This window comes from Charadrius vociferus, unplaced genomic scaffold (assembly GCF_000708025.1).
Source record: "Charadrius vociferus isolate BGI_N301 unplaced genomic scaffold, ASM70802v2 scaffold244, whole genome shotgun sequence".
Lineage (NCBI taxonomy): Eukaryota > Metazoa > Chordata > Aves > Charadriiformes > Charadriidae > Charadrius > Charadrius vociferus.
The window spans coordinates 5,056,403-5,084,219 of record NW_009648822.1 but is presented as its reverse complement, the minus strand read 5'-3'; the positions used below and the strand labels follow the sequence as shown (position 1 = coordinate 5,084,219).

General features: G+C 42.9%; 1 protein-coding gene across 1 annotated transcript; it reads left to right on the top strand.

Annotated features, from left to right (window-relative positions):
* Positions 1 to 488: 488 nt before the first annotated feature.
* ATP6AP1L (ATPase, H+ transporting, lysosomal accessory protein 1-like) lies at positions 489 to 16,954 on the top strand. The gene is made up of 7 exons (XM_009886884.1): positions 489 to 718; positions 6,754 to 6,794; positions 7,588 to 7,649; positions 9,426 to 9,667; positions 14,289 to 14,339; positions 15,068 to 15,311; positions 16,511 to 16,954. The coding sequence occupies exons 1-7, from the start codon at positions 489 to 491 to the stop codon at positions 16,811 to 16,813; spliced, it is 1,173 nt and encodes a 390-aa protein (XP_009885186.1). The 3' UTR covers positions 16,814 to 16,954.
* Positions 16,955 to 27,817: the final 10,863 nt, after the last annotated feature.

Genomic DNA, 27,817 nt, shown 5'->3' with positions numbered 1-27,817 from the left:
TGCTTTCACAGCTGTGAAATGGGGATAATAGTATTACTCTGAAGGTATTACAAGACTTAAAAAGACATGTAATTCTTTGTCTGGTTATGAGCAACCTGGGCAACCTGGTCTAGTGGGAGGTGTCCCTGCCCACGGCAGGGGGATTGCAACTAGATGATCTTCAAGGTCCTTTCCAACCTAAACCATTTATGATGTCATGATATGGAAGGAGAAATTTCAAAGCTGTTTGGAAACAGCACCTTCACCTTTCTTTCAGGTTAGGGTTGAGTACAAATAAGAAGCGCTCTCCAGTGTGATTTTAGAGCCTGGAGAGACCATCTGATTTTATTTCTTTTTTTCCTTAGCAAACAGCTGGCATCCTGGTACAATTTCCCCAGAACGTGTAATCTTTAGTTCACAAGGAAGGAGGAGCGTGCTGGCGGTAGGTGTCCGCTGTTGGAATAGATCTGAGCGTGCGAGGAATTTCTCCTGTGGGTACCGGTGCGGTGATGGAGTGGCAACTCCCAGCCCCGATTGGCTGCGTCTGCTGCCCATCACGCTGCCGGGCAGAGCGCGGGCGCCCGGCTGCCCACTGGACCAGAGGAGCAGATGTGCTGGGTGTGGAGGGACCGACTCTCTTCTCGATGGAAGGAAACGCTGCCGTGAGGCTCCTACTGCTTTTTCTGCATGTGGGATTTGCAGTGTCTGTGGAGCAAATGGTTGCGACGGTGGATGGCAGGTCAGTAACTGAGCGTGTATCCACAAACTCTGTTGATGGAGTTGAGTGCATCTCTTAAGTGTTGTAATTTGGTCATTTGTGCTGTGTAGAGGCAGATTCAATCACAGTTTAGGATGTCAGGATGTGATTTTAATTTTCTTTTCAGCTTTGAAAAGACCTGGGGCTAATACAGAAATGAATTATTTTGAAGCCTACGCTGCATTAAAAATGTAACTTTAAAACAATTTTGTAGACAATACTGGAAATGGTTGTTTTAAAATGAGTGTTTTCTGGGCATCTGTCTTATATTTCATTACATTTTAATGACTCTCATCCTGACTTTCTCTGGTCTGTTTAAGAACAAAGTTATAAATAGAATAATGGCAAGGGTGTGAAAGCTACTCCAAGAAACATAGGTGCTAAAATATTCTGTTTCTGTAGAATGAATAACTATTTGAAGCATCAATTCAGTGTTGCAAAGAAGTATTAAACTTATGAAATTACTAGAGATTTGGATTTATTATTGTTTATAGTGCTATTTTGTTCTCTAATAAAGTATAAATAGGAAGCCCAAGTCATAGCAGGGGAAAGAGAGGACTTTCTAGAGCCAAACATTACAAAATAGAAAACTGTATTAATTGAGTCATGCCCCAAAGTCACTAATAACATGGAGATAAAATATGCTGATCAAGATCACAGCTGGCAGTAAAATCCGTGCATTTAAGGCAAGAAGGACATGTGGTGATTTGCTTAAGCTTGTATTAAGAGATCTAGTAGTCAGTTACCAATAAATGCTACAATATGTTTTCATTTAAATGGCTTACTTGCTGTTCTCCTCTGCCAGTTTTCAGATTTGTTAATGTCTTCTTAGTATAATTGCACTTTTATGCAATCAGAACAAAATCTGAGAGAAAGCAAGCAGTGGAGCATTACATGAACTTTATTCTAATAAATATTAAGAAATGAATCAATGCCAATAAATCGAATGGGGGTTTTGCGTTTGCATTCAGTGGAGGTGGGATCGTGCCTGCACAGTGTTAATCTGCTGGAAGTTCTATGAGCTCAATTTCTTTTTTTGTATTAAAAATGAAAGCTTGACTGCCTTGTGATTCCGATCCAGTTCTTATCGGACATCCATTAAAGTGCAGATCAAACCCCAGTACTCAGTAGGTTGTAAAATAACTATGTAAATCTGTCTCCCTGTGTCAAATCACACATGAGGCTACCAGAATGTGACACAGGATACTTAAAAATTAAAAACTGTAGGAGTCGTGGGCTTTGTAGGGATTTCTTAATGCTAGAACTGAAATAGATATATTTAAAACTTAATAACATTTTTGTTAGGATGTTTCTTAGAAGGAACTAGCTTTTGCCCTGAATCTGGGCTCCTAGGCTTACACATTTATAATTTTAGTAACTCCATTGAAATTGCTTGTGACCAACGTCCCTAGGACTACAACCAGTTCATTGCTACCAGGCGCTCAGCAAGCATTCATCACCTTTCATCATAACTTCGTTTTTTGTGCGCTTGAAGGTTGACATGTTATTTTCCAATTAAATGCTTCATAAATTAATTGAGTCTAGTTCAGCAGCCAGTGAGGTAGTCTGCAGCTGGGCAATATTAGTATTAGAGTGATAATTGTGGAGTAATCGAAATACTGTGGCAGATTACATTTTGCCATCTGATGCAGTTTGTCAGAGCAGCGATATGAAGAGTAAAAGACAGTGTGAATATGGCTTCCTTTAACCTGATGTTGTGAAAACTGTCTGTGGCCTCCACGTTCAATCACTGTTGAGCACCCGGGTTATTCATGCAGCTCGTGTGAGTGGACAAAAGACTGCTCACGTGTAAGTCTTCAAGGGCTGGAGTCTGTATGAACTTTTTCAGATGAACAAGCCAGACTTGGTTATCTTATGTGGATGGATAATGTCATCTGATAAGAGGGAATTTACACTTCTTTATACTTATAATCTTATTTAATTGGGTTTACGTAGTGATTAGTCATCCCAGTGCTTTGTATTAGGGCTAATCCAATTTCATGTGGGTTCCTAATGTACTTGGTATGGTAAATTCAACATACATGTCTGGGTGTATCTGGGCTAGTTATTTACGAATTGGTAAGGAAAAATATTAGTCATCAAAATGTATACCATGCGTGCTACTGAATTTGAAGTTTTAGGGTAGAGTGGCTGAAAAAGTGATAAATTTAAAAGTATAGTCTCTGATTCAGTGTGCTAAAAATGATTTGCTGTCACTGATTTGCAGGTCTAGCCACTGTTTGCTGGTAGTTTTGCTTGCAAGCAGTGGAGAAGAGGCTCTAGTACTAGCTAGTTTCCTGTCTCTTATACATGTAATTAACATTTTTGCATACAAAATGGGGTACCTCTTTCTTAATGCGTTGTTATTTTCCTATTTTTTCTTTCAATGCTTTTGGTCTGCGAAACATGCCCCAGCTGAGGGCAAAAGGGCTTTGCTGCCAGAGGTCGCCTGTGAATTCCCCAGCTTGCCTTTTGCCTGGAAAGGCTGCTTGATTTGACAGCAGGATGGGTGTTGAGCGCCACCAGTTCCCGTCACAGATCACACGCTTCTGTGACACCTCAGGGTTATGAGTGTCAAAGGCAGCTGACAGACCTGATAACATCAACATCAACTCGTGCTTGCTCAGAAATGGGGAGATGATCCTTCCCTTATGCCGCTGAGTAGGCTGTCTGTGCCCTAGTGATGCTTTAGTAAGAGTAAGCGAAGACTCCAAGCCTTGCTGAGGTGACTTTCCCTCTCCTTTCTCTAACGGGGCTGTTTGCCTAGTCAGAAGGGAAGGAGGCAGCCAGCATTGCTAATTAACAGAGTAATGAATAGGAGTACCTAGGTGGAGTTGCTGCACTTGCATGCCTCCCCCTGCCTCCCAAGTGTGCCGGCCAAGTGGCTGGTCCTTATTGTCCTACTGGGGTACGTAGCGGCAGTTCCTGGGTCTTTCTCTGCGCTACATTCCTCATGAAAGCATGAATATTTCATTAGCTGTGCGTGTTCATCTATATTTGAGTATCTTCATGCTGAGAGCAGACGTTTGATATTTCTTCTTGGAGCAGCGTGGCTGTGCATTGCCGTGGGTTTACGTGTGAGGTAGTGGCGTCAAACTGCGTTGTCATGAGCTCCTGCGGGCTGCGTGGAGGCTGGTTATAACCCTTCTGCTCAGAATGTAACCCCACAGGGGCGTTCGCTATGGGTACGCCTGATACATTCATTGTATGCTCTCCTTGAGGCTTGGTGTTGCCTATCAATTAGCGTTCCTCGAGGTCATTTAATTGGCATGACCATGGTACTAGCCTTATCCCAGATGGGAAGCTAAGTGATGATTTTTATTTGTTTTTAATCGACAATCATGAAAACAAAGGTAACCCTTCCTCTTGCCTGAACAACATAAAAAAGTTTCAAGTCCAGTGAGGGAATGAAATGAATTACACAATTTTACGCCAGCGTCCTCTCATCCCAATGTTTCAGTCTGCACCCTACAGCATAGTGTTTTCCAAACTGGAGTAGTGGTCTATGAACTTTTAATTATGTATGTAGGGAGGAGCTAAAAGTATAACTAAATATATATGGGTACAACTAGATATAACTACAGTTAGTATAACTAAATAATTTACATTAATTCCTTTTGGTCTGCCTTATTTTCGTAGCTAATATAATGAAAAGATGCTCCCAAATTGCCTTTTCCAGCCTGAAGGCACAATCTGTCATGAAGGAAGACTAGAAAAGAAAAATAAGGCTGCATCAAATCACAAAACCCGTGTTGATAATTGTTGAACAGCCTAAGAAGGAGTTTTACCTGAGCAAGAAAATAAGATTTGGTCCATTTTAGCCATGTCTTTTGCTACCTCTCTGTCAAAATGAGGATTATTTCCACCTGTCTCTGAAGGCTTCTTGCTACTGGGATGAGACCTTCCCGCAGGTTAGAGACCTCAGCACTAACCCCGGCTCTGAAAGTACGGTGGGGGAGAGTGGGACCCACTCTGAAAGCGCACAGCCTCCTTGGAGTCCCTGGGGCTTAACAGCTCCGACTGAGGAGAGAGTTGGTCTCACTCTCTGTAATTAAAACTGCCAGGTTGATTTTAACCAGTGGTACCTATATTGAGCTTTCTTGAATGTAAGACCTTTTTAAGGTTCATTCAGCTCCGATCACAGCCGCTGCTGCGGCGCTGCAGAGCCTAGCTGTCTTTTTGTGCTGTGGTGGGTTTTCTCTGGAGACTGTCTTCTGTGTTACTGCCCTGGCTGCTGAAGGGACTGGGCGGCCTCCCCGATGGTCGGGAGCAGAGCTGCTCATCAGACCCGGTGTTTGGCGGCGAAGTGACAAGCTGGAATACAGACTCCTCTTCGCTTTCGCCTGTTTTGCCTTCCGGGTTTGGGGAATCCGCAGGGGGACACAAGAGATCTGTTTGTGGCAGCAGAGAGCGTGCCTGCAAAAGGACATTCTCGCCGGAGAGACACTGATCAGAAGAAAGAGCCTGCCCTCCTGGACCTCGAGTGTACACAAGAGATTGCGTGTGAAACCTGAAGCAGGTAGCATTGCCGTGGGTTCAGGCAAGCCAGGATCAGTGTGGGCAAACTCCCCGACTGCTGGAGCCGCAGGGGCATAGCAGCAGGCAAGGCAGGCTCTAAGCCATCCCACGTTTCCCCTTTGGTGGCGTTATGTTGTTCATACACATATTTGTCTGCCGTTAAGGATGCTGCGATGGAAATGAGGTTGGGATCGCTCCTGCAGTACATGCTCATGGGTAACACACATCCCTCTACCCGGGGAGTCCTCTGGGGAGCGGGTTCACCCAGCTGTTCGAGGGCTTCCCAGCAAGGCCGAGGCTTGACCCTGCAATTCACATACCTTACAGTACAATTTACACATAAATACTGAAAACTGCTTTTATCCCTAGTCCTTATGTACTGGTGTTTGCGTTTTCAACTATTTTCAACATTTTCAACTGTTGCGTTTCACCTATTTTGCTCTTGTGGTGGGTTGGAATGCCAGTAAGAAACAAGGCAAGAAAAGAAGACGGAAGTGTATTTCCACGTGGAAAGTGAAGTGGCTGTGTGGCAGCTCTGGTGCCACCATTGCTTACGGTGGGACAGAAGCAGGGCAGGGTGTACAGGGTCTCTGTGGGACAATACTGGGCTGCGAGTGCTGGTGCCTTCACCTGCTAGGGAACGCTGTTGGCAGGCTTGAGAAGTAGACACATGTCATGAGATCAGTAGATCAATCTGCTGTCATGGGCTGCAGGTCCCAGGGAAGCTGCCATGGTGTGGAGGGGGCAGGAAGGTGTTTCTGTGACACAAGGAGTGGAGTCTGGTCCTAAGGGAGACCCTGGTTTCTTGGACTTTGACCTTGTTAATCTCTTAATGATGTACATGAATCTACTGGACTTGATTCTCTAGTTCAGGAAAGCAGATCATACTTAGACCACCTGAAGACTTATCCCTAAATTATACCAAAGAAGAAAATCAAAGGCTGAAAAATTCACAAGCCTGGTGTGCTTTGCTTGCTCCCTACCCTGCAGCTGACTTCCATGGGATTTGGGATTGCCTGGAACCATTCAGGAGCTGTCTTTAGATGGCTGTACATCTGGGGTTAAGACATACTAGCCCAGCTCATTTGCTTCGTCCTGGAGGAATTCCATGTGTTGCTTCTGATCCTCACTGGAGGCTGATTATGGTGCAGCGCTTTCCTTGTGTTGCCCTGCTTGTGGGCTGGAACTGGTTCAGTCTCTAACCCAGAACTGACCAAGGAAAGGGACAAGAGGGCTAATGAAGCCTTTAGTCAATACAGTAAGGACATGGGAATGCCTGGCGGGGCTGATCCACCTGAGGGATCTCTGAATAGGAGGCGTTTTTACCCTCGGTACGGTGACCTTAGGATTAAATTTCTCTGACATTAACCAGCCAAGGATCTGAGTTACGTTTTGAATGTTTTATCAAATGAAGAAGAAACAGGAGCTCTCCCCAGTAAACTTGCTGCAGACTTTAAATCCAGATACTGTACAGTAAACATTTTTCTCCTCTCTTCTAGCTCACGTGGGTTTTCAGATCAAGATTCTCTGCAAAGAAATGGTAAGGCTTTTTTTTCAGCGGGCTGAATAGCTGGATACTTGGTCTGTTAGTCTGGCTCTAAAAGGTCTTCATTCCCAGATGCTGCTTCTGCTGGCATTAGTGACTCTTGTGTCAAATGTGTTGTTAAAGCATATCCCTCTTTAAAATATACCCTTTAAAGGATTTGCCTGGTTAAAATAACCATTTACTGACTGACTGAGGTACAGTGAGAATGTGGCAGAAAGAAGTATTCATTCTATTTTATTTTTTTTTAAACCAAGTGCAAACAGAGTTAAATGTTTGAAAGATAGAGCTGTGAGAGTGTCCATGAAATGATCTGTCATCTGTGAAACTTCACTCTCCTGCCAAGCAGTCATGTTACTTGTCACAGCTTCCCGTCTCTTGGCCAGTGCAGGGGAAGAAACTCCCACCCATAGGTACACGGTTTTGCGATGCAATTCAACACACACCCTTTGACAATAGAGTTTTTGTTAAGTGTGTTTGGGATGAATAAATACATGTATAGGCTGAATCCTGTGATTTTGGGGCACTGGAGTTCTGCGCAGTAAGGGTGGCAAGATGTTAAATGAAAAGTAGTGGAACCTTGTACAAGTAAGGTAAAGTAAACTAGAAAATGCATGTATTGAAGGCAGTCTTTGCAGCAAGCCAAATATTTTCCAAAACAAAACCAGGTATTCTGAAATACACATTTCTTGCAGGGGTAGTTATTGTTTGAATAAGAATGTGCAAGATTATGCTTTTAGAAATGATTGGATGTTTTCTCTGTGGGCTGATAACACACTTTCTTCTTCAGGTCAACATTATGATGGTGGTGTGAAGACAAAATTCAATGGGAATCAAGTAGCAATTACACAGGTAAAGTTTGAAGGAACTGTGTCTGTGAAGTTTTTTCACAGCATGTTGAGATCTTTTAATTTGCATTAATTGAATGAAGTAATACATTGTTAACAAAAAATTGCCAGCAAAACTGTCTAAATCATTGTGATGCAGTACTGATTGGTGAATCGGTACCTGCTGTAAGATATCTTCTGCTTTTCTGAGAAGTGAGGCAAGACTTCAGTTGCTGTCACTGGTGCTGGCAGGCAGTGGGTGTGGACACAGGATCTTACCGAAAGAACCAAATCCTATCATCCATATTCTGTACAATGCTGTTTGACTGATGCAGCAAGTATTTTGTTTATATTGCTTGGTACTAAAAGAATAGCTGAAGCAAAACTACTGATTGTTTAAATTTAGTGGGAGTTTTTCCTGAGTCCAGCCTGTAGGTCGTGTCAAAAACTGGGCATAAAAGGCTTCCTTATCAAAAACCCTGCAAATGATGCAATCTAATGTAAATAATCTGTTGATTAAATCCATCTCATCTGTACTTCTGAGAAGACAGCCTCATCATTCATACAAATGACAGTCATAGTCAACGTTTCTTGCTGGCTGTTGCATCACGTTTTCTGACCATGATCTTACCTTGCTTTCAGCTTGTTGCTGTGAGTACTTGGTAATTTTAATCCTAAAGCAGCCTTGTGCCATATGTAAGGTCAAGTATCAAAAGGGGTCTTTCAGGGTATGAGCTGGGACATGCGATTCGCTAATCTGAACAGAAAAAAACCAAAAACCTCTCTTTAAGCCAAGACAGAGCTTTGGGGCTTAACCGCGTCCCTTCTGGAGCCTGGTAAGATGCTGTTTATGACTGGGACTCAGAATACCTCTCTTGTTTGTGCATGGTTTGAACTTGCTTAATCATATGTCATGCAAAACAGCCATGCAGACATTGTATACTTCATCATATCCAGATAGGACATATGTGTAGATGTGTAGATGGAAAAGAGCTGCTGCCTTGAAATTTTAGTTCGAAATATGGAAATGACAGTTAAATTTTGAAGTCCTTTCTGAGCCCTACCTCAGTGTCTCACATTATATTGCTTGACAGCCAAATTGTCATCCTTCTGCTATGAAATTTGGCTTTGAAGTGATGCATTTTTCTAATGTCTACAGATGACACAGAAGCTGCAGTCCCCAGGTTTTTAATCTTGTGAACAGCTGAATTTGTAAAGGCAGGAATCTATACTTGAGCCATCCTATTCTGCAGCAGGCATTTTCCCAATTTTAAAGCCATCAAGAGCAAAACTGTCTGCATGTAGAGTTAGACTTGGACATTTCTTTCACCTAGACAGCTGCCTAGTGTGCTTTCAGCATGGTAGGCTGTGTCCTTGGCCCAGGATGAGTCCTCTTTTGTGTGTTGAAGTAATTCTTACGGATGTCCTGAAGAATCTTCTTCTGGGTTTAGCTCCTTGTGATTCTAGCTTTGCTTCAATTTTTTATATTGTGCAGCTCTACGGTGAGATAGGAACATGTTAAGAATGTGGTTTGCCCCAGTGTTACTACCCTAGTAGAATAAATAGAACTTATATTGTTTCTCTGGCCAGTTGTGATGGAACTAGAGGTCTATATGGTGCCATTCCTGTGGTGGGAAGAAGTTAGTCAGAGGTTTCTCTGCTTCCTCAGTTCAGTACTGCTGTGGCTGAGAACTGTCTCCACAGATGCTCTCCAAATGCGGGCCTCACTTACTCTGGTAGGATGGGGAGTAACTCCTGAAATACACATCTTCTGATACTGATCTTTTATGTGGTCAATCAGGTTGTCAGCTACAACTTGAGCAGGAAAGGACAGTGGGAAAGAGCGTCCTGGAGGCCGTTCACTCACAGCCACTACAGCCCTCTCAACGTCACAGTTAATGGCATCCCCTGCATTCTCTTCTGGGCCAAGAGGATCATGATTAAGTTTGAAAACCACACGCAGCTGGATTTAACGGAGAAGACATTTGGTGTCCATGCAACAGTTGATGTTGGAGATTCAAACTGCAGTGAAGACAATGCAATGTAAGGTGGCATTCTACCCTGCCAATGGAACTAGTACCACGTAACAAGTCTAGTAAATACATATGGAAGGAAACGGACCCCGTATTATGTGGTGCAGACCCCCAGGGGCAAGCTTCTTCCTATAATGTCCTGACATTGTGGGCAGCGGGGCAGCATGGGTAAGATCATACTTTCAGACCAGTCTTTCGCAGGGCGCACAGATGTAGGTAGCTGTCCTTATTTCTGGCAGTGGTGTAGTCAATCCTTGTGGCCAGTCAGTTTTCCCTCATGCCTGTGAGGCTGAAGCTGCAGATCTGTTTAGTTTCCAGCTGTTTTACATGGCTGTTTGGGAGACTGAGTAGTAGTGGGGGCTCAGGGGCTGGCTGTGCGTGACTGCTTATCCCTTCGTAGGACATGTGCCAGCAGTAATGTAGACCATTGGTACAAGGTGCAAATGTGCACTTAGAAACAGAGTTAGGTAGCCCCAAGTCCCAGGATGTGATTCATGAGTTGCTGAAGCCAAAGAGTGAATGCACTACAGGTTTGCATGTGACCTGAAGAGTCTTGGAAAACCTGAACTGTGCATCCCAGTTTATCATGGATTCCTTCAGCGTGAAGAGCAAAATACTTAGCTCCCGCTAAACCTGAGTGAGAGCCATATATTAACCTAACTGGATCCAAAATTCTCCAATCCCATGACTAGACTAGAAAGGCACGTAGATTTTTTTATTTCCCTTGTAGTGTACTTGGCCACTTCTCCCCTTCCATGTGGTGTGCTGGCTGGCTTCATGTCTAATAGCAAGTCATTGATTCCACTCTGGTAGGCAACAGTCTAAAAATTAGGAGGTGGATACCTAACTGGGCACGTGCTGAACATCAGCATTGAGTTTACCCCATAAATGGAGTTTAAATCTGTAATGATACACAAGAATAAAAATAACATGACCAATCCCAACAGTTTCATTTAGCTGCTACACAACATTTCACCTGTACAACTAAACACATTTCCACCGAAAATAAGTGTTATCTCTTTCTAATTATACTTATGTGAAGGTTAACCCAAGGTGAACAGAAATTTTACTGAGGTTGCAAGAAAACTAAAAGTATAATTGAAAACGAAGCCAGGTTTTCTGCCTGTGGTATCATAGTATTCAGCAAGGCGTTCTGAATTTTACGTCATCAGCATGTGAACTAATCCAGCAGTATGTTTTGAAAGGCAGAGGTAGAGAATGGAATAATATTATTTTTTTTTAAGCAATGCTTGCACAGCATTTAGGCTTTCTCTCTTTGTCTCTCTGCCCCCTGCAGTGATTAGGTTGAGGTTGGCAAGGGGCTGGGAGTGGACATTGCCTGGACAGCTGACTCAAGGTGGCCAAAGTTATATTCCTTGCCATATAATGTCATGCTCGGCAATAAAAACTGGAGTAGAGGACAAAGAAGCGGGTAGGGCTTGTGTCTTCCAGGGTGACCGTAGCTCAGACATTTGTTGGGCATCGGTCGGCTTGTGGGAGATGGTCAGTGATTGCCCTTGCAAAACTTTGGGTTTTTTTTCCTATTTTCACAGAATCACAGAATGTTAGTGGTTGGAAGGGACCTCTGGAGCTCATCCAGTCCAACCCCTCCGCCAGAGCAGGGTCACCTACAACAGGTTGCACAGGACAGTGTCCAGGCGGGTTTTGAATATCTCCAGAGTGGGAGACTCCACAACCTCTCTGGGCAGCCTGTCCCAGTGCTCCTATCACTGGGCGCCACTGAAAAAAGACTGCTCCCATCCCCCTGGCATCCTCCCATTAAGTATTTGTATGTATTAATAAGATCCCCCCTCAATCTTCTTTTCTCTAGACTAAAGAGACCCAAGTCCCTCAGCCTTTCCTCATAAGAAAGGTGCTCCAGTCCCCTAATCATCTTTGTTGCCCTTTGCTGGACCCTCTCCAGCAGTTCCCTGTCTTTCTTGAACTGGGGAGCCCAGAACTGGACACAGTACTCCAGATGCGGTCTCACCAGGGCAGAGTAGAGGGGGAGGATGACCTCCCTCGACCTGCTGGCCACACTCTTCTTGATGCACCCCAGGATGCCATTCGCCTTCTTGGCCGCCAGGGCACATTGCTGGCTCATGGTCATCCTGTTGTCCACCAGGACTCCCAGGTCCCTTTCCAGAGAGCTGCTCTCCAGGAGGTCAGCCCCCAACCTGTACTGGTGCATGGGGTTATTCCTCCCCAGGTGCAGTACCCTACACTTACCCTTGTTGAATTTCATAAGGTTCCTCTCCGCCCAACTCTCCAGCCCGTCCAGGTCACGCTGTAAGGCAGCACAGCATTCCGGTGTGTCAGCCACCCCTCCCAGTTTTGTGTCATCATTTGTGTCTCTTTCCTTCACTTACTCAACTCTGTTTTGACCCATGAGTGCTCTCTCTTTTGGTCTTCATATTCTCTCCTCTCTCCTGCTGTGGGGTGGGCAGAGTGAGTGAGCAGCTGCATGGTTCTTAGCTGCTGGCTGGGGTCAACCCACCACAGGGCTGTATATTCTGCTTGATCCATTATATTGGAAGATATTTGGGAATTTATAGAACACATTATTCATGCAGGAAGAGTTGCGTAGCAGAACTACTCTGCAGCATACCCTTGACAGGTTTTTTATCAGTATTTCACCGTATCTGAGGTTTGATCTCAAAATCTGTGGGTTCAGAGCCATCTTATCTGCCATGTCGTCTGATCTTTCTCTTTGTTTCTCCCATAGTTTTCCAAGTAGCCTCAAACTTGGGACACAGCTGCTAAAGGCAGGCAGGTCCTTGATGCTAAGTTTGAAACTGAGGCTGGCATGGTTTTGTGGGGTCAAGAGACATACTGTGTCTACTAAGAATTTTGTCCCCTTTTCTGTGGAGGGCGAGAGGAAAATGCTACCCCTTCCCAAGGGTTTTGCTTTCTGCATGTTCTACACTTTGCTTATTTGGGATACATTAGGAAATACCACTCCCACTGACTCCCGCCCTTTGAATGTGCTGCAGAATCCTAACCAAGAAAGGACTTTCTTATTTTGAGCTCTCGCTAAGAGGGATTTGTCAGGACATTTGACAGATTGCATGAACAGATCTGTGGGATCTCTGCTAGATTCCACATATCAAGTCGTTAGATACTGTTTGTTTCAAGCATCCATTCATTCATTGCCACTGAGAGCATCTAGGTACTGATTGGGGACCCTATCTGTAGAAATCATGCTCTATATATAGGAAAATGGGTAATCTGGGCTCATGAGTCGGGATTAGACTCGGTGTAATTGCCAAATACGAGTCTTGGGTAGATTTTAAGTCCACCTGCATTTGACTGTAGCAGAGAAAAAAGGGAAAATCTGGCTTGAATGTTGCTTTGTAACCTCAGGTTTAAGGACTCGCCTAAATTATGCCTGTTGATGGCTGAGTGCTCACATGATGCATTGACCAGTTTTTCTCGCCCCAGAAAAGCCCCTTAAACTTCTCCCTTCTCCAATCTTTTTTGTTCAGACAACACTCTGTTGTGGCTTTCGGCCAGCTTTCAAGCTGGTTTATACTGTCTAATCAATACAAAGCAGTTGGAGACAGGAGAACACGTTTGACATCAAACACACATGTATTTGCTATATGAATATAATAATCCAACCTATGGGGGTTTTTTTTGTGCACCAACTTCTGGATCAGGCCAGTGGGTTGAATGCCATATTTGCCTATGTCTAATCCTCAACTATCTATGATTTCCCTTTGTAATAAAGTAAGGGAGAGTCTAGATTCAGTGTCCTGGCTTGTTGGACTGGTGTTAGTCAAGGTCCAAGACGAAATCTAGATCTCTGATGAAACCATAGGGCTAGCTGTTTTTTTAAAAAATGTTCTTCAGCTTTAAGTTTGGAAGTCTTTCAGATGCTGCATGTTTTCACTACATTTTGTCTTTAGCTTAGTCTGAAAAGGTTATGACAACAATGAGAATCTATTGTGCAGGTTTTAAGAGGCAAAATATTACTGTAAAGCAAAAAAAAAAAGGTATGCCACTTAATCATGCAGTGCTACAATGCATTAATTCCCTGGATGGTAGAAGGATGGTAGAGTATGCATTAATTTACAATTAACCTGCTAGGGCCCTTCACCTTAGTAAACTTTAGGTGCCCGTGCTCATCACAGATGATCTTTGTAGAGGCACCTCACAGTCAGTGTATTTATATTGCTCTAGTGATGCACATGTGTGTAATTGGAACTCAAATGTCATCTGCATTTTTTATGCTCTAGTATTTAAAAAGATGAGAATAATGTGGCCATTTATGCTTTCTGATGACACACAGGGGTGATACATGACTTAAGATGTCATGGCTTGAGAAGGAGAGCACAGATCAAACGAACCTAGTTGTCAACTGATGTTGGAAGCAGTGGGATTGAATTGTGTTGAAAGTTAAACATGCAGTTCTGTTATTTCTGGATAGTCTAGGCCTCGTTCAAATTAACAGGTGTACTACGGGATTTCACTGGAGGAAAATTAAATCCGCTCATTTTTTTTTCCCACTGACTTCAAGGGTATACTGAACAAAAGTATGTATAACTACGCTTAGTTTTTTGTGCTGCTTTTTTTCTCTTAAGATTTCTTAAGTTTTTAACTAGCCTGACATTACTTGCTTTTTGACCTAGGCTTTCACTGAAGTTTGGTGATGTCGGCAATCTAAAGGGACTTGTTATTAGGTAAGTTTATATGAGAAAGAACATATTAGATAATCACATGTTAATATCCATTGTTATGCAGTTGTTTGTGCAATTTGTTTTAGGAGCATTTGTGTAAGCAAAAATAATGTCATAGAACTGTTGATTGTATAATTAAGACACCTGCATTTAATATGTCTGTCATTTGTCTGCCTTGTTTTATTAAGGCATTTCTTCTTCTATGTTGACTTCTATAGTCACGAGAAAAGTTCAGGTCGTCTCTTTTGCATAGAATCTGCCCATGTCTGAGATTTTGGCTAAACCTTGCTAATAAGCTACATTTTTGTCTGGGAATTTTGCCACAAGAACTGATAGTGTGGACTGCTCAGGCATCAGACTGTGACCTACTTTATGTTTGCTTGTTGGTGATTGAAGAAAACAGCATTTCTTGATAACTGATTTTCTGTATTTTGGATAAAAGTACAATATCAATGTGGGATATAGATTTTTCTCAATCATTTAGGAAAAATCTCTCACCTTTCCTCTCTGTGTGTGGGAGAGCAGCAAAGTCCTTTAGCTGCAACAGTGAAGAAACTCAAATCATTTTCCGGGCTGAACAGAAGGAGCTAGAGCTCACACTGATGTAAATGGGTGAAACACTGGTAATACCAGCGTGCGTTCTAAGATTGTTCAACATGTAAATGTAATAGTTCCAGCTCTTAGTTAGACTTGCTTTGTTATTAATCTTTTTTCCTGTACAATAATTTCAGATTCTTATTAACAACCAACTATTACCAGCTGTCTGTTCAGAACTGGTTCAGCTTACACAGACTGCAGCTTCTTTACAACCACTCCATACAAGCAACGTTTAATGCAACCAGAATATATGCACCAGCAAGTTACTCCTACCACTGTGAACATGTGAGCAGCTTGCAGAGATATGATGCACTTCTCATACCCAGCTCTGCAAATGATCTTTCAAAGCTTTGGGAAGTCACTTTTATTGATTTCCAGGTAATGTCATGGAATTAAGCCCAGTGGATCCCACAGGTAGACTGATGGGAAATTTTGCACTTCACTGCCAACAAATATAATGACCTTCCATGGACAGTTGACAGGATCTCCATGGGACTTCAAAAAGAAATGAAGACTTAAATTATTATACTTATCTTTCTGTCAAAGGAAATGAAGGGCTATATAGATTTTCTGTAGTCTCTTGCTTGGGTTTCCTTTCCGTGTGGAGAGTGAATTTAACTTTCAGTGTTACATCTCTCTGAGCTGGGCTCTTAAACCTGGCATCAGTAACAGCATCAGTCAGCAAGTATGGGATTCCTCTCACTTAACTTTTGATGCCTAGTAATTTTAACCTTGTGCCCTGCTTATAGTCACCCCAGCCTGCCTCTAAAGCCGGTGGATAATTCCTCTGACTCATCTTAAGTACTTATTTTAGGATGAGATTAATCATCTTCTGAAAGTGCCTATTTTTCTGTGTTTGACAGTAAGCCTAAGGCAGCCTAAGATAATTGGACTAGGATGTCTTGCTTTTAGATACTAAGTCAGAGGGCATGAATAGCTGAAAAAGGGGTTGAGGGGGAAAGCTGATCCCCTTTTCTCACCATGTGATAAATGCCCATGTCAATCCCTGAATGCCAGTGTGGTAAACTTCATGTTAGAACTTGAAGCCGCAAGTGAAACTTACTGGTATTGGCCATAGTTGGATGCAACTTCATTTAGTTTAGCTGATTTGCTAACATATACCGCGCTCTTGGATCTGGTGAGAAAAATCTAATGTTAGCGTAGGCAATTGAGAATATTTTGTTGCTTTTCACGTTGAAGTTTATGCAGTTTGAAACAGAGACTTTGGAGATTCTCAACAAGTGGTGCTGGAAATGCACTGTTAACTTGAAAGGTACCATGCTTACAATTAAATATTACTGGGCTCTCAAGAGTGATTGCAGAAGATTTTGTTTAAAACACAACTGCAAATCCTTTGAGCAGCAGAGTGAAGGGGATTAGAATAGCTGGCAGTTTCTAGAGGACTGACCTGGTTAAACTCTGAGCATTAACTCCAGCTAGCGCTGGTAGATACAATTTTGCAATATGCAGGAATTAAATTAAAAATTCTTACTGCCATCAGGAGCAAATTCATGAAGTTGTTTGTAACTGAGACACAAGTACTTTATTTAATATGAGCCCTTTTGTTCTCTTTGTAGATTCAAGGTTTTAACATTCAAGAAGGACATTTTGCCTATGCGAAAGACTGTGCATCCTTTTTCTCTCCAGCAATACTTATGGGATTGGTTATGTCGCTGATTCTGCTGCTGGTTCTTGCCTATGCTCTCCATATGTTGATCCACCTGAAATCTCTTGACAGGCACTATGAATGCAAAGCTTCTCCTGCCTATTTTGCACAGATGAAAGACAGTGACATGGGAGATGAGAAAGAGCCACTGAGAAGCAGTGGAAATGAGTCCTATGAACTTAGAAACCAACAGTTCTGTAAAATCTATATTTAGCAGTATGTTTCTGTCTCAGTGAAACAAGTGGTATTTTCTTCTGCTGGCACTGTTGTACGTAGTTTGTGCAGATTTTTCACCAGCTGATGAAAGGAAAAGTAGGTAACAGACTGTTTAGCCAGTTACTGTCATTTATTGATAACCATCTCAAAGATGCCTTGGAAAACAAGATGAGAGAAAAAAATTCTGTTGTGAGTAAGAGATTTCATGTCGTGGGAGTTTATTCCTGTAGTATGAAACCAAAATGCATATCTTTTCATCCAGCTTCCCAAGTCTTGAAGAGAGAAGCAGCAATGGAGACTTCGAAATTAAATAAAGGTACAAAAAATTGCAAAATAAAAAACCCTTCTGTGCTTATTCTTTCAGAAGGCAATATTTTTCATGGTTTTGTATTTGCTTCATCCACCCTGCTCTATGTCCTGACAAAAGAGCATCCATTCCTTCCTTAGTATGTATTTTCCTTTTATTTTCCAAATTGCATCCCCTCCTCTTTGTCCTCATAAACTCCTTTTCCTCCTTTGGAGTCTCCAGAGCCACATAAGCTGTGTATTATCCACTACACTGACGAAATAGTGATGGCTCCGGTACAGCAGCATCTTGATACTTTTCTCTGTCTAAGCTGGAGGCTTACTGTAAGGATCTAGTGGGAGAACAGTAGACATCTGGTCAAAGGATTACCCTTAACTTCCCGCTCAACTCCACGCCAAAAGACGGATTATGAGCATTATACCCTGTAATTCTAGGTTAATTTCTTTTCTTTCAAATCCCATCAGTCTCCCTTGGGAAGTTTACCTGAATGCAGATAGCCAGTGCTATAATTGAAAATACATATAAACAAAGTGGTGGAAGCTCCCTAGCAGTGAAAAGGATACTGTGATATAATTTTCACTCCTCCTTCTGAGCATTTAAAATAATGTCTTCCTGCTCATCTTTGCTTCTGTTAGACTAAAAGCTTGGAAACTCTGGATTAGCCTGCAATTTGGCCCTGACTTCTGGCAAGGAAGAACACAGTAATGTGCTAACTGTAGTGCTTTTAGGTCACAAGTAATACAAAAACCCAGCATGTCAGAAAATCTTCTGCAAAACCAGATTGAGTAAAAAAATGCATTTTTTTATTTTAGATAATAGATCTAATTAGTTGTTTGAGGTCTTCATAAACTGTACTGCGGTGGTGTTAAAAAACCTTGAGAGACATCCAGAGATCTCCTGTTTATTAGCACAGATGACAGACAGACTTGATGTGGAGTCCAAAGCAGTTAGTTGATCTAGGAATGCACTGCAAGGCAAAAAAACCCTCACCATCTTTGGGGTGTCACCAGACATAACAGACAAGCTTATGGGGACTTGTCAATGCCGCCTGTGGCCAGTTGCTGCCAGGCTTTATCAGTTTTGTAAAGGAAGTAAGCAAAAACGTGAATGTCTGGGATCCTGAAGGAGGTTAAAATGAGAAGGTGTGAATAAAACCCACAGTATTCTGTGTGGAGTGGCAAAACGCTTGCCGGCTTGGTCCCCCCTGCTTGCGCCCAGCGATGACGGATGTGGGCTGATGACACTGTTGGAAGGAGTTCAGGATGCCAGTGCTAAATAGGTGATGTTCCTCGGGGTCCCGAGAGCAGTGCTGTTGTGCCTGGGGTTTGCTTGCCTGTCAGGCAATAAAAACCTGGCACTAATCACTGGTAGCCTGACTGCCAAAATTACCGTCATTCACTGATGTAACATACGCACTCTGCAGAGCTGTGCGTGGTGGCTTTGGGCATGGCAGTGGTCTCTAAACCTCATGTTCTCTGAGGCCCAAGTGGATGGGTTCCTGCTGCAGAGCTCATTTAACCTTCTGGTTAGCATCTGGTGACGCTGTTGGTTTATTTCTTACCTATCATTTTCTTGCGTATTTTAAATAGGCAATATTATCGCCATTGCTGTAAGAGGTTGTCAAGAGATTGGTAAATTGGGAATAAGGGAGATTCCCTCTCTGATCGTGTCTCTTACTCCTCGTGTCCTTCTAAACCTCCTTCCCTAGCTGTTTTCTAACCCAGCTATGTTCCCTTCACTTTATCTTGGCTTTGAGGGTGAAGTGATAACTGCTGGTGTTATGCTCGAGAGACTGTGCACTGCAAATCCCCAGCGCGTGTCCGTGCAGAATTTTTGGTGCAGAATTAAAAGGTGGGTGCGGCCCTTTCAGCTGCAGATAAAAATTAAAAAAAAAAAATGTAAAGAAAAAGAAAATTCCTTTCCTCTTCTCAGCTTTTTCAAACTGATGACACAACCGGTATTACACCTGGGATCTCTTGGGTGCAGGAGCACAGTTAGTAGTTGTCTTCTCTCTGCTGGGACTTTTTGTGTTGCAGTCCTGCCTGGCAGTGGCAGATGATTCTGCTCCACCAGGTATGCTCAGTGTCATCACATATCTACTCAGGTGCCAGCAAGAGTTAGTAAGGATAAATACACTAATTGAGTTAGACAGGAAATACGATGTGCAGTCATAGGACTGGAATTATGAGCCACATATTTAGAAAGACTTGATGGTGCTTTAGTGGAAAAAGCACCGGAAGAAAAAAAGTCATCATTGCAGTTCCTGTCTCCTTGTGCCATGTATAAAAGCCAGCACCCATGGTTGAAAAAGACATTGCATTCCGGGTAGGTTGTGTTTACTGTGAGCCAAACAATCCTTATTGAATGCACATTTTGGAACAACAGAGGCATTCCATTGCTCTGGTCCTGAAACAAGAAAATTCAAGTTCAAATGGTTTGCTTGCTACAAAATTAAGCTATATTGGCACTAACAGACTCATTAATAAAATATAAGCTTTTTTGCATGGTTCACATTCTGCATAATTTCATGGCTGCATGAGAGCACAGCAGCATTTTCAACATATATACATGTTCATTCAAACAACAGCCTTATGGCATCTTCTAAAAGCTGATTCACTGTTTCAAATTCACGGCCCCATCCACTCTCACTCAAAGTCAAAAGGAAGAGTCTTATTTCCTTTAACTGAAACAGGATAAATTTCACAGACTATGCAGCTTTCACTGTGCACTGATAACACTGAATTGAACAAATAAATACATTTGTTTCTCGTACTTTTCAGCTGCTCTAGTTAAAATTTTATATAATTGCTCCTCACCCCAATATTAGGTAACCTCACATCTGCAGAAAACTAGGATTTCAGGCAGTACATTGAGTACTATTGTTTGACCTGAAGTGGTGGACTGTTGGCGTAGTATTAGTTACGATTGCACAAGGAATAATCAAAGCCAACATCACTGTGAAGACATGGACAAAAACCATGAGTCCACTGGCTGGTAAGTAACACTGAATTCCAGCACGCCAGAAGAAATAGATGTATTTATTTCCTTCAAGTTTTTAAAATTATGGCATTTCCCTCTCCTCTTTTAAAAATTGATTTTTGCTGCAGCACCACTGGTATTTCTGGCAGGTTTTTTTTTTTTTGTTTTTTGTTTTTTTTTTTAATTGAGGACTTTCAAAAAGGTGGATGCAACCTTCAGGTTCAGAAACTGTCCCCAGGAGCACAGCAAGAAGGCCTGTTTGGGAAAATGGTATCCTAGTACAAAGGGAAAAATAGCCGCTTCAACCCTGAGAAGCTGTATCAACCATGAGTAGCAAAGAGCCGTATCCTTAGCTGCTGTTGCTTACTTCTGCGCACAGAAGATAAGAGTCGGTGGAAGAACAACTCTCATGGGAGAATCTTTACTCAGCATCATCCTAAGAAGAACTGATATCCAGCACCAGGGCTTTGCGCTGGCCTTCAGGTTACCCTCATTGGTACCTCATTGGTGCCGACTACCTCATTGGTAGTCGGCATTAGATCTTCTCTTGGTATCTCAGGCAGTGGCAGGTCAGTTGTCGGTTCTCTCTGTGACTTCCATAACTCAGCTTACCCTCTGATGTTTGCATTTTTCAGGATGGGTCTGTTCTTCACCATCACTTGAATACCTCTTAAGGTTTTCTCCATTTCTAGTAAGCCTTGTGATGTGGCATTTGGCTGATTTATGATAGATCTTAAATCTGACGCAGTTGTTCCTAGCTCACACCTTAATTCATTTGCTGTAACATTACAGCAACCACATTTGATGTTACAGAACAAGGACCCAAAACTACCTTCAGAGCTGCACAAACCCAGCTAACAAGCCAGTCATTTAATATAAACCATATTTATTGTAAGGAACTTTTCATTAAAATGCAAAGTTTACCCGAGCTGGAGGAGCAGGTCAAGAGCTGTGACTTGCGCGTAGCCACACGGGTTGGGATGCCGCTCTGTATGGTCTTCTAAGCTTGGTTTGCCTGCAGTGGTAGAGTCAAGAGAAGTGATTGCAGACTGAACTGCCAATTAGGGATTCATCATCAAGTCATCAGGCACGCCATCCAAGAGAACTCTGTTCCTGCCCTGGACCAGTGCTGTTCCCTGTCCATCTGTCTCTGCAGGTAAAGCCTCATTGTAGAGTAGTGCTAGAAATAGCACGAAGCATTTTATGAGGGAAGAATCTGCATTGCATAAAGGAGAGTGAACAAAGTAACCCACCTAAAGGATCTCAAACTTTACAGTAACAGTACAAGCTGCAAATTCCAATCAATGTGATTTTCTGTGTGAGTAGCATTTCCACAGGTAAGACTGATGTTATTTACAGCTGCTTCTGAACAGGAAAGCAGCAGTGGAGATACAGGAGAACAGCTATGCCAGTAATCATCTCTTCTGGAAAGGTGGCTGTCAACACAGGTTCAGGCTCTGATAAAAACTCTATTTTTCATGACAATTGGTTCTTGGCCTCCATGGGAACTTACTATGAAAGCTTAGAAATAGTGTTGCTGCGGTAGATAGAGTTTTAGATATGGGCTTAACCTCAGAGGAACACTCTCTTAACATCAATCCAGTCATGAGATAAGAAAACAGAAGAAAGTGCTAGATCTTGTATATACATCCTTTCACTTTTATTTCTTCAAGCTGGTAGTTTACTATTTATCAGAAAGTGTAATTTGTTTCTTCTGAGTTTTTATTGAAGCCTAACAAAGAGATTCAATTCCTGCAAATGTTGGAACGGCCTTCCTGAACATTGTTTGTCCCCGTGCTGCCTCTTAGGCTATTGAGGTGCCTCTCGGATGTCCAGGACCCATGTGCGCTGCCCAGAGAGACAGCAGCTTGAGCAGCAGGTCTCCAGGGGTGGTCTGAAGAGGCCATCGGCGGCGGTGGGATGCTTTCTGCTCTTCCACATCGCTGCCAGTACCATCACATGATCCGGTGTCCTCTTGAGAAGAACAGTATTTCTGCCATTCCTACATGTCTGCAGTGGAGGGCATTTATTATCTGTCTTCTCTGACAAAGAAATGCATGAGATTTTAAGCCCTGTTCCGTTGTTTTCTTCCAGCTAAAGCTGGTCTTCTCAGTGAAAAGGGCACAGAAAAGGGCCCACAATGAAAAGCGCCCGGCTCCACCTTAGCAGGAGTAGCACCACCACAAATGGTTTTGCTTAAAAAGCGTCTTCAGGAGCACAACTTTTCAGAGACATTCAGTCCCCAATCGATGAGGCAGTGGCAGCTTTCTGTGTCACACCTGCAAGGCAGCACAGGGCGGCTGGGTCTCCGTCCCGCTCTGAAGAGATGCTCTGGGTGTCTGCAACGTGGTTTGGAAGCGGTCCCGGTTCCTGGGAGGTGTTGTGGTGTGATGGGCCATGAGAGGGCAGTGGGATGGGGAGGAGAGGTGGCGACCTGGGGTAGGATGAGGGACTGTGGAGAGGATCAGCGAGTGCATTAGACATTTCTGCTGCTTTGCAAGCGCTTGCCCCTCGGTTTTGCAGTGCAGGGCAGGCTGTCTGCTTGCCCCGAACAGCAGCTTTCCACAGTCTGAAACTCCCCAAGCTCTTATCCTTGAAGTTGCAGCGTTTCTTCTTATCAACAATGAGCAGGTTTTTCACTCCCAGCTGCATTTTTCTGTCACAAAATATTAATCAAGGCTCTTCAAGAAGCTGAAAAGCTTTGTTGCATTTACAACTGTAGCTTCAAACGCGTGATGCCTAAGAAAAAGGGACAGTTTTAGCCTCACTCCTTGAAAACCCCGCATTCAACCAGTCTGAAACCACGTCCTGTGAAATGAGGTGCGGGGTCGTTACACATCCTGCCCCTAATCAGGGAGCCGTGGAGCGGAGGTCTGTAGATCTAGGTCTGAGCACTGGGCAGAAATAGCCGTGGTCCAGCGCCCACATCCCTGCTGCCAAAGTGGTGTCTTTGCGAAAGACGGGAACGATATGCCGTCCTCATTGTGTTTTGCCTTACACAGAAATATTCCTCCAACAGTATGGCTGCATTTCAGAGCAAAGAAACTGTGATATTAAAGAAAACAAACACTCAGGCCCAAGGGAGAGCAGACAGAAAAGAACAAAAAGTGGAAATTTTTGGAGAACATGAATTCAAAAACACCGTGCAAATGTCCTCCGACCTAGACACGTGTTGCTCTGCAATTATTTCTAAAAATGCCTTGTGCTGGTTTGGTTTGTCCTGTAGAAGGTGGTGTGTCCCTGGAGAAATATTTTCTTTCCTTTTTGGGTATCGGTGGAAATCCTTAAACCTGTTCCCAGAGAAGCATGCCTTCAGTATTAATGTTATTCCATTTCAAATGTGCTTCTGTTTCATTTGGCTTGAGGTGATTTGGCTCTGTGCACAATACAAGAAAGAATTTTAAATCTGGCTGTTCATCTCGTGGATCCCTTTTGTTTTGTTATCATGGCTGTTGCCGGTGGTGCTGGCTGGAAATTTTTAAGGGTTGAAATAGTTTCTATAATAAATAAAGTTACACACTTACAGTAAAACTGATGCTCTGCCAAAATCACTTGAGACCCTTTTTCCTGGGATATGCCATGCAGCCTCTTAAATTTTGCAAGAACTCCACAGTGAAAATTAGAAAGATGCAGAATTATATGTATAATCTTCCTCTAGCATTGGGAAGATTAATGGACCACTGCCATAGGGGAAGTGATAGCATAAACTGCTCTGAAGGCAGATTTTTCATGTAATTAAAGTGATCAGGAAAACTTCAGTTCTCCTGAAAATCTGCTTAGTGAATTACATAAAACCTTTGTAGGAATATGTGTGGAAGTAACTGGAGCATCTTACTAAGGTAGTGTCTGAATACATATTTGGCTTTGGATAACCGCCAAAAAGAAATTTTTAGGCCATGTTATGATCCACTTTTTTTGTTTGTTTTTTGTTCTACAAAGGAGCAGTGGCGATGGCTGGGAGCAGGGCAGTGCCACCTTGGCAGCCAGGTTTTGTGTCCGTCCCGAGCAGGACGGACCCCTGGTAAGCGCCACCGACTGTTGCAGCTCCCCAGCCGGGGGGGTTCTGTGAGGTGGGGAAATTGAAGTAGAATAATTCCCTTGTGTTTTTCTTCCTGGATGATCAGCCCATGCTGTATGACCACAGTCAACCTGTCAGAAGGTATTGATGACTTTGTTTGTCTATGTATTGTGGAAAAAATATATGCGACCTGTCTCTAAGGGACTGTGTTTTCCATCTGCCTGTCCGGACACATGAATTTCCCCTGAACAGGCTGTTATAAAGACATAAAGGCAGGTACAGGAGCTTGCTGATGATGCCAGCCTGGGTCTTGCAAACTGTTCCAGGCAGGAGGAGTCCGTCATCTCTACAAGGCCCACTGAAATCAGAAGGTTACAGGTCCAGGATGCGGCAAATTATTTATGCAAACAGATGGCATGAAACCAGAGAACACTGCTGCACCGTCAGCTACAGTTGTACCTGACTTCAGTGGGAACCCTCATGTTGCATGCAAGGTGGGCTTGGAGCTGGGATCTCACTAATTTTTCTTTTCTACTTCCAAACTCAGAGGTGAGTTAATGGTTGCAATTATTAATGAATCTTTCGTGGCCCATTAGCAGGCATAATGTCCAAATTGTTCTGAATTAATAAAGCCTCATTGCTTCCAGGACACACCACAAAGCATGGCTGGGAATTTCAAAGGAAACACAGGCAATGTTTCTGAGCTGGGCTATGGAGAATAAAAACCCTCACGTGCTGCTGCTGGAGATGTGCTGGCTGGCTGTGCCTGGTGCAGGAGAACATCTATGGTGCTGAAGAACAGACACTGGTACACCACCAAGACCAGTGTCTCTCCAAGGGCTGCTCAGGAGGAGGGGTTGGACCTTAGCTCCGACCTAAAGGTGCCAACCTTGTCGCCTAATCCCATGTGCCCTCCCCAGATCGCCCAGAGGGAGACCGGAGACCCATGAAAGGCTCCTGCCATGTGGGACGAGGTGCCACCTCCACGAATGGGGAGGCAAATGGTAGGGGCTCCGTGTGGAGACCCAACTGAGTTTTTTAGTGCGATGTGAGCTGGGACAAGCAAAGTGCCATTGCCAGGGTGCAGCAAGGGCTGCTCCATAAGGGTCAAGGAGATGTCCCAGAGCCCCTGAGCTTGATGAGCAGGGACTGAGGGTCCAGACTGGGCTGAAACAGGGCCCTGGGAAATGGGCACGGATGTGGGATGGTGGTCAGGGACATGAAAGCCCATTAGTGTCCATGAGGGCTCTTGAGAGTTCTCTCCTGATCTCATGTTGTTTTCTGAAGAGTTCACTTTCTCTCTACCCTTATCCCTGGAGGGAACAACATTTTTAGTTCCCTGTCCTGGGGCTAATCAGTACCTGAGTCTGATTAGCCCTTTTTGAACTCCCTAAGATTCTCATGATGCAGGGGACTTTCATTGCTTCAATTAAATATTATGGATTTAGAAGTTTTCTTCAGGTCATGCATTTTATCAGACATCCTTGAATTTCCAATAAATTAAATAAAAATTCATGACACATCACTGGATTGCTGAACTAGCCCTAGCTCTGTAGGACCTGCTTTGTAAGAGCAATTACGGCACAATGTGAAATTCTAGTCAGTGAAACTCTAATAAATTATGTTTCTATTGACCCTCTACATCCAATGACCTGGAAATGTGGCCTCCCTCTCTCGTATTAAAATTCTACAAACAAAACACCTTCATTAGGTCAGTTAGTTTGCATACATATGTTAACAAAAAGACTTCACTGTGGGGAAGGAAAAATCAGTTGAAAAATCAATCCCAAATTCACGACTGTTGATTTATGTACTTCTTCTCTGACATCAGTTCATCTAAACTTCATCAAGATTTATTTTTCTGTTCTTAGCTAGGGGCATGATTTGTTCTTCTTAACCAACTTGCCATACAGCATGTATTACCAGCAGAGCTTACATAAACTCGTAGGACTGAGACTTATAAAGCATCTCAGATTACAAATTAACAGGATAATTCCAAAAGATTTAATGCACTCAGAGCTACAACCTTTGCAAATCCACAACATCCCACTCCATGACATATTATGGCATTTTCCAAACCCTCTAAGTGATGAAGCCCACCCTGGCACCCTGTGGCTCTGCGAGGGACTGAGGCATGTTCTTGCTAGTGCGATATACAGTGCATTGTGAAAATAATAATAGCACCACCATCACCACTGCAACCACAGTGATCTTCTAGCCTTAAATTTCTTCTCAATAACCTGAGAAAATGCCTCTTGTGGAACCACTTATCTGCGGAGCCAACAACTACGCAAAACCGCAGCTGCTGTCTGATGCCTGCCTGGGAGGGTGTGATGTTGGTGAATGTCATGCAATGTTGGTTAAAGACAAGTATGTTGTCTCCTTGACTGGCACTCACATGGAGAACAAGAGAAATATTTGATCATTGGCAGACTCTTAGCTCCTGTCACAGCTCGTTTGGTCTTCAGGAAACCTGAGGTTCAGGTATGAGAGAAATGCAGAATGATATTGCTGAAGTTGTAGTGTTAGTGCACTCCTGTCTGGTTGTGGTCATGTGCAGGAGCATAGAAAAATAGATGCACTGGACAAGAAGTAATTCCACTAGGACTATTAATCTATATAAAATATATTCCTTACGTAAGTATAGAGTGCTATGTTCTTCCATGGTAAAATCTGGGAAAAATTTGTAAAATCATTCAGTTTTATGTTGTTGCAGTCTTGAGACTCCAGGGTGACAATATCTCTTTCCACTTTTCTTGTGATCAGTTTGGTCTCTGAGGGAGCCAGTTTATCACTTCAAACAGATATAGTTAAAAATTTCTGGGGCTCCTCCCCACAGTGCTGTGCTCAATGTATATACTTTTTTTTTTTTTTTAATGTCTCAACATTATCCAGTGAAAACTTATTTTCTACCACATGCTTAAAATCCTGTTTCCTCAAAGGATAGATGGATAAAAGTTTTCTGTATGTTTCATAGAATAGTGGAAGTCATAAGAAAGTTCTATTAGGTGTCAATTTTGTCTTCCAAGTCATATATTCTGATAAATTTTCTCTTTAATATATGTTAATAAGTAGACCTTAGCAGAAAGCTAGCTTGACTGGGGCCAGTGTATAATTATGCAGAAAGTGTGACAAATTATATTCTAAATTAACAAGTATGATTTCACTTCTCTATTCTCGAGACAGTGCGTTATTTAAACATTTCCTATATCCAGATTCAGTAGAATATTGTATAATATGAAAAGGATCCTACACTTTCAAAAATAATGTGGTGGTCTTTTTGTTTTTTTCTTTCAGGCAGTTTGCCTCATACTAATGGGTATTTCTCAGCAATATTGGAGACTTCATCGTGTCACTTTAGTCAAGGTGGTGGATGTAGGTAGACAGCCATCTTTTTGTGGAGGACAGATGTACCTCTGTGAACTCCTCACAGGTGGCTGTAAATACAGTAATCATCTCCAGAGGCTTCCCTGGGTCAAGACTGAAAATCTGAGGCACTTTCCCTGGTGGACCTGTTTTCTCTGGAGCTGGCAGAAGACACTTCTTTCCTCCAAAAGGTACCTCATTTGAATACTTTTTCCACAACCTCTGCCTGAAGCCACTCTCACTCGCAACGTGATACTGGGAAGGTAACACCATCAAGAAAAAAGATGGTATCCGTAGTTTTCACCCACGTGTTCAGATGCTTACAGTCTTTT

What these genes read in the sequence shown, in the direction of transcription:
- ATP6AP1L (XM_009886884.1), top strand. Translation starts at nt 489, where the DNA reads ATGGAGTGGCAACTCCCAGCCCCGATTGGCTGCGTCTGCTGCCCATCA. An exon ending in AGATTCTCTGCAAAGAAATG is followed by an intron (nt 6,795 to 7,587) that starts GTAAGGCTTTTT and finishes TTTCTTCTTCAG; the next exon opens with GTCAACATTATGATGGTGGT. An exon ending in TGCAGTGAAGACAATGCAAT is followed by an intron (nt 9,668 to 14,288) that starts GTAAGGTGGCAT and finishes TTTTTGACCTAG; the next exon opens with GCTTTCACTGAAGTTTGGTG.